The following is a 7,070-nucleotide window of genomic DNA, read 5'->3' on the forward strand; positions in this document are numbered from 1 at the left end:
AAACCACTCATGTACTTTTAAAGTTACGGAATTTTAAACACAAACACCTTTTTAAAGTTCTGTCCACGGATCACAAGAAGGTAAGTGTTCTTTCAGCGAAACGAAAACAAATCATATGGGGATGTGTGTGAATTGTGAAAAGTGATGCTGCCTTGTATCTTTATCGCATTGTTACTTTCACTATGAAAGCCTTCAAACCTTATCAGACTTCTTGTCGCTAATCCTTCACCATGCCAACATTTCAAGCCTTATCAATTCTGTTTTCTATATCCTCTCTGTCTTTCTCAAGATACAAAGCACCAATCAGTGAGGATGATGATGCTGGTTTGGACAGTGACCGGTTTGTTACTGGTAACCCATCTAGTTGGTAAGTATGACCATTGATTGATTGATTTGTTGATGTCCACTCATCATGTATCCACACTAATGAGCATTATTTTAATTAAAGACTTTACAAAAACAAACGCAAGTCAAAAACAAACGTGATGAACGGAAAAGTTGGCAGAAAGCCGAAGCTTGTACGGGCCAAGCCGCCGGTGGTAAACAATGTTAAGTTGTAATTTAACTGTAATGAAAATGATCAAACTTAATACAACAGCTGTAGATAACAATGAAGTATAACTACAAAATAGTACGCAGAGGTACGTAATATCTCATTTCGACACCTACATCCAGTCATCCACAGATATAGACAGTTAATTGAAAGGGATGATATGTCAATATGCAACAAAGTGGATGAAAGGAGAACATGCCAGCAATCTCTCTTTTGACCAACTAATTGCCAATCAATATTTAGTTGGAACCTATGATGCAGTGATTAGTACATAACCGTTGAAGCATAAGTTAAGGTTGTATGTTCAAACTCAATATTGAGTGCAAAAAAAACAAGAGGTAAGTCGGCCAACAGAGATATTAATTGCTGGCATATTCCTTTCATCCACTTTGCTGCAAATTGGACCACAGTGGCATTATCTCCGCCGCTCTAAGCCACGATGGCATTGGCGAAAGGCTATGTAGTCCCTGAATTGATTATGTTCGTAAATGGCGATGGTTGGTTACTGTACAATAAAGACAAACAAAACTGGACACGCTAATTTACAAAATATTATAACTGTAAGTGATCTGGAAATAGTTGATAACAAAACAAAAAAAAGAGAAATGTTTGTTTTGATAAATAGATGTGCATGGCAATGGCTACTGTTATGGTGAGGGACCAAAAGGTAAGACGTTACATGGTTATGGTTCCCTGTTCATTTTTACGCTAGCGCTTCGGGCCGTGGGGGTGAAGTCACGTTATGGACGCCATTTTGACACTCCCTTTGGCCACGTAAAAATATATTCAAAGTCACGAAATAAAATGATATATTCGAACAAATATGAGTAAAACAACACTGTGGGGAAAATGAATATATAAAAACGTGTTCGATGATCCAACATTGCTTCCTAAACTATTGTAACTGTATTTATATACGGATCCGTGCGTTGTGGGCTTTTGAGTGAGTTTCAAAATGGTCGCCGCGTGTACTGTGTAAAAGGGCGTCACGGTCTAGCTTGTGTACACGCACTGGTCTAAGCGCTATCCAGTCAGTATAATAGATCAGTGGCTGATACACATGCATGAGCATAAGCTGAGCATCACATGTTAGCACAAGCGTAATGGTATTTTTTCTTTTTCTTTTTTGAGTGCGTGTCATTTTCTTGCGTTCACTGCTTTCAACACCTGCATTTCTTTTCAGTTCTTTTGTTTTCAGAACAGATTTTCTTTGCTTAATTGTTTAAGTTCTGCTTTGCAAGAGTAGCCAGTTTGCTTTAGTATAAGCACAACAGTGTTGTATTTGAGTCCATCACAAGTCTTTCCATAAAGCCAGTCACAAGTACCTGGATGAACAATGACAAAGGAATGCTTTCGTGACAGTTCATTTGAATAGCTATATCTTGAATAAGCCATTGCGAGTTAAGTTTGAATAAAATCTTGAACGCCTGCTGACTTAATCCAATACTTTGCATGTTTTAACTTTGCATTCTCCCGACCACAGAGACTGTTACTATATCACATGATTCGGAGCGTAGTTATGCTAGCGACGCCCAACTCTGGCATGGTCTGGTGTCTTTAGCCATTCTCACCCATTGTGAACAATGCATTGGTGCTGAGGTCTCTTATATGCGTAACTAACTATGCAAGAGCTTGCCCCGAATCAGGTGATGGCTGGACTCTGGAGATTTCAAAATTAAAATGTGCTAAGCATTCTTTGCAAGTCAGTGTAGAGATGTTTTCAAATTTGGGTAAAAGTCACTCGCAAATGGCTTATTGAGACTGAAGGATCGACTTGTGATGGATTTGCAGGGACTCGAGCACATCGATAATTTTGTTCTTTCCCAATAAGGGCCTCAACATTGGTCCAAAACATATCCAAAGTGTGCTGCGAAGTATCAGTCACCCATCGACATCAGTGAAAATGACACCACAGAAGTCCAACATGGTAGCCTGACGTTTGAGGGATTCTTCAAGAAGGACAGGAAGCCATACGACAAAGATTGGAGAGTAGTTAATAATGGAAAGCAATGTGAGTGATAACTGTTTTTACAATGTGTCCCCTCCCCTTACTCAAAGTGAAATGAATAACAAAAAAAAATTACCAAGTGGTACAACCTACGGCGGCCGGGCAACTGTGAAGACTGCTTTATAAATTAATACGGCAGCGTTCGTGCACCCCAATGGGGCGTGATCTAATATGCAAAAATATGTAAATTAGACACATGCGCATCAGTGTTTTCAAAAGCTGGTCTCATTGCAAAGCTGTAATACTCGAATATGGCCGGGTAATCTGTCCACCAACCAACCCACCCACCAACATAAGCAGCTCAAGCCCACGGCGTACGTGTTTTACACCCGCCGTGTTGAAAAGGTAAAAGTTTACTAAGTCCGCAATTTATTGGTCAGCCTTTGTCTCACGTTTCATACTTTCATACATGGGCGTCGCGAGGGGGGGGGGGGGGGGGGGGCTGCCCCTGGAAAAGCCCCCCCCCCAAAAAAAAAAAAAAAAAGTGGTGTAAATTTAATGGGTTGGGGGGCAAAATGTCCCTGCCCCCCTCTAAAAGTGATAAATCGAGAATAGGTTTGATATACAGGATTTTTTTGGGGAAAATATGTTTTGCCCCCTCTAGAAAAAAATCCTGGCGACGCCCATGCTTTCAGACACCATTTGCAGTTGTTTATGGACCAAATTTAGGTTCGTGACACTGATGCAAAACATTGCTCTTGAGCTCAGAGAAGCTTCAGTGGTACTTCAAAAGCTGACTCTGCAGAGCATAGCACCTATGTTACCCAGTTGATCAATTATTGTTCAATATTTCATTTGTTTAATTCATGTTTGCCTGATGCCGATTATCTTGTTTATTCTATTTTGTTTAGGGGGGGGGGGGATTGGGGGTTAGGGGTGGGTGGGTGGGTGCAGTTGGTGAGGCAATAAGTTTCAAAGAAGATACTTTCCAAAGTTCACTTTAGGTTTCTTTTTAACTGGGGGTTCAATCAGGCTCGAATTCACCTGCACGAACTAATATCACTTACCTTAAAAACACAGTGTACATACTGATTTCCAACAAGTGTTACATCAGTGGAGGTGGACTACAAGGAAAGCATAGTCCCTACGTTATATTCTTCCAGTGGGGAAGAGTAAATGGCAGAGGATCAGAGCACAAATTGGATGGCAAGTTTTACGATGGTGAGGTATGTAGATTTGTTAGCAAAGACAATGTGAGAATAGTCATTTTGGGCGTCGCAAATTTCTAAATCCAATTTCATCGTCAGAACAAAGGATGGATCCAACTTAATGTACAACATCCACAATATCCAACGTCAAGATGATTAGTCTCCTCCACTATTCCTTTTTTTTTTAATATCCTCCAAGCCAAGATGGTTAGTCTCATCCGTAATTCCACTCTAAAAATATCCCCCTCGGAAAGATGATTATTCTCCTCCGTAATTCCTTTTTTTGGTATTGATAAATGGACGTATGCAGTCATTGGGAAGTTGATTTGTTTTACATCATTGTTGTCAAGTTTAAACAAAAGAACGTTTCCCTTTTCAATGTATGATTTAATATCAATGTTTTTCTTTGTAAATTGATTTTTTTTTGTAATTCTGCCGCTGACAGTACGGCAGCCTAGGTGATGTGATTGTGCCTTTGATGATGCAAGCATATCATTTGGCACACAGTCGGAGTATGTGTCATGAGAAAGATATATGGCTGTATATATGGCCATCGCAGATTTGTCCTTTAAAAAAAAAATATGGGTAGAAAAATAAGCAATGGTAGCCATTTAGACAATTTTGAAAATTGCTTGTTATTCTTCGTATATTTTTTTTTCAAAGGACACATCTGCGATGGCCCTATAGGCCTAGCCAAACATCTTTCTCATGACATACTTTGACTGTACTGCCAAATGCCATGCTTGTGTCAGTAAAGGCACAATTCCCCCAAATATTTCACCTATCTGCCCCACTATGACGGCTAAGAGTACAATTGAAATAAGACATTCATAATAATCCTAGATAAAACTGATGTGCCATCAGCAGCCCGGGACGAACAAAGTATCGGGATTTGTAGCCATGGTCAAGGTATGCAATTTCTTACTTTCCATTTCATTATAATCAACGTTTAAATTTATCATAATTATAGGCCTAGGTTTTCCCGGTCAAAACAGTTGAACTTTCGTTGAATTGAAATGGGACTAAAGACGTTCATTAAAATTCAGACGAAAATGAATGATCAATTTTCAGAAGTGATGAACATTTTAGGAAATTGGCCGGGAAAACCTATAGCACCTCGAACAAAAGAGAAACATAGCTGAATCCATCAGATTATTTCAATATCAAATATCAAGATTAAGATATGAAAATTAAAAACATAAAGATTTGACATCTTTTTAAATTTTGAAACACAGGTTGTTGAGCAGGACAATCCCCTTTTATATGAGTTGATGTACGCTGTGAACAAGGTGAAATACGCAGGTAGGTTTAACCACTTTGAGAAATAGGTTTAGACAGTTTTACAAGACATGATAACCTGAATGCTTGAGTATTACAATATAAAGACGACTCTTAATAAGAGGTCCTTGGGACTTTACAAATTCCCTCGTTATAACACGAACCTTGTATTATCAGGAGTCGAAAACAAAGAAAACATAGGAGTTGGGACCAACAATTTTCCTTGTTATAACAGGAACCTTGTATTAACAGTGCTCTTATTAACGAGGTTCGACTGTATATGAGGCCTTAGCAAGATTTTGTTAACCAAAATTCATAAAGATTAGTGCTTGTTTCAAGAAATAAAGAGATTTTTCCGTTTACAGATGATGAAGCAAGCGTAAGTCCACATGATAACCTGGCCGATATGCTTTCGCCTGATCTGGGCAATTTCTACCGTTACCAAGGTTCCCAAACATGGCCTCAATGTAATACTGACGTCACCTGGACAGTCTGGAGAACTCCACTGGAGATGGGCAGAGCACAGGTAGCTGGTTCTGTGCATGCACAAAATACCCTCTCAATAATAGTCTAGGCGATATTTCAAACAACAAATGTTACATGAAGAGGCATTTTCGAGTAGAAGTTGGTAGTAAACAAAGCTGTTTTTAAATTACGTAATTTCGGGGTGCTGAATCCGAAAATGATGCTTACCAAGCTGGATATTTAGTGGAAATATGCCTAATTTGCATAAATCGTTAATACCTGTCGTGTAATATATTTGTTCCCATGTTTGGGTGTATTTTTGTAATCACCAAAATAAATTAAAAATATATATATATATATAAAACATATATCCAAATATTTGAACAAATATACCACAGGTATGAAATATTTCTGCAAATTAGGCATAATTTCCACTAAAAAAATCCAGCTTGGTCACCGTCATTTTCGGATTCAGCCCCCGAAAATTATGTCAAATAGCTAGTTACCGACTTCTACTGAACAAAAATGGCTCTTCTTGCCCTAAATGAGCCCTTTGTAAAATATCGCCTAGCATATAGGCCTATGGGGACTTTGGGAGCATTTGCTCGTTCACCTACCAAGGTCACCATTAAGCACGGGAATTTTGCTACAAATCTAAGCACTCCCCACAAACTATCTTCCTCCCTCAAATAGTCAAAAAAATATGTGAAAACTGGCTAGCAATGTTAAAAATGTTTCCACCATTTGTCAACTCTTACACAGATGGAAGTGTTCCGTGGCTTGTACAACAAAAAGAAAGGTACCAGAGACAACATTCATATCGGGGACAACGTTCGTCCCCTCCAGCCTCGCGAGGGCCGAAAGATTGAGTACAATCCACAACATAACTACCGCACACAGGTGGAAGCTTCTATTTAGATCGTCAAGGAGTTATCAGTCATGTACTTTGATGACTGATCCATGTTAAACTCTGTCAAATACTAATTAGATATGAGTTAAATTGAGATGCAATTAAATTAATATAGGTTTTCCCGGTTATTAAAAAAGAAAAAAAAAATCGTTCGAGTTCACCGATTCTTACATTCAAATTCATCCAGCAACATCAATTTAGTGCACTTCCAATGTTTTGTTTCGTCTTTTGTCAAACAATTTCAAATTCAGTCCAAGCAAATTGAAACAATGAGCACATGCACGTTATCGACCCGGAGTATTGACCTCGTCTCGTCTACGCCGAATCGTGTTATTCAGAAATCAAATTTGTCTATTTGATTTATATGAGACGAATTTGATCTCTGAATGCTACCATTCGGCAACAGCTTAGACGGAATTGATCCGTAATGACGAATATTCTCGACCCACTGACTACAAAGAGGGTGACCAAACTTTTGAAAGTGAATGGTAAAGGACCAAATTAGTTTGGTTAAAAGCGTGTTCAATTTTTCGTGGACAAAATTGAATGATAGAGTTGGTGAATTTGAGTGAAAAATCTTTTAAAATAGCCTGGAAAACCTATAGAATAGCTGGTTAGAAAAACTCATACGCTAATTAAGAACAATACATTATACACTTTAATCACATTTCTGTTCTGACGTGCGCGTATGCAATGCATTATACCAAG

The 7,070-nt window shown here is 38.6% G+C and overlaps 1 protein-coding gene across 1 annotated transcript; it reads left to right on the top strand.

Moving 5' to 3' along the window:
• The first annotated feature begins 289 nt into the window (after positions 1–289).
• LOC119736097 (receptor-type tyrosine-protein phosphatase gamma-like) lies at positions 290–6,734 on the top strand. Its single transcript, XM_038210106.1, has 8 exons — positions 290–367; positions 1,179–1,220; positions 2,385–2,564; positions 3,582–3,727; positions 4,553–4,618; positions 4,945–5,011; positions 5,353–5,513; positions 6,215–6,734. Exons 1-8 carry the CDS (start codon positions 313–315, stop codon positions 6,368–6,370), a joined length of 873 nt encoding a protein of 290 aa, XP_038066034.1. The 5' UTR covers positions 290–312; the 3' UTR covers positions 6,371–6,734.
• The last annotated feature ends 336 nt before the right edge of the window (positions 6,735–7,070 follow it).

Source organism: Patiria miniata, unplaced genomic scaffold, assembly GCF_015706575.1.
Source record: "Patiria miniata isolate m_02_andy unplaced genomic scaffold, ASM1570657v1 HiC_scaffold_29, whole genome shotgun sequence".
Taxonomy (NCBI): Eukaryota; Metazoa; Echinodermata; class Asteroidea; order Valvatida; family Asterinidae; genus Patiria; species Patiria miniata.

Excerpts from the sequence above, each read along its gene's own strand:
- LOC119736097 (XM_038210106.1), top strand. The coding sequence starts at position 313 with ATGATGATGCTGGTTTGGACAGTGACCGGTTTGTTACTGGTAACCCAT. Across the intron at positions 368-1,178 it reads ACTGGTAACCCATCTAGTTG|ATGTGCATGGCAATGGCTAC; the intron begins GTAAGTATGACC and ends TTTGATAAATAG. Across the intron at positions 5,514-6,214 it reads TGGAGATGGGCAGAGCACAG|ATGGAAGTGTTCCGTGGCTT; the intron begins GTAGCTGGTTCT and ends ACTCTTACACAG.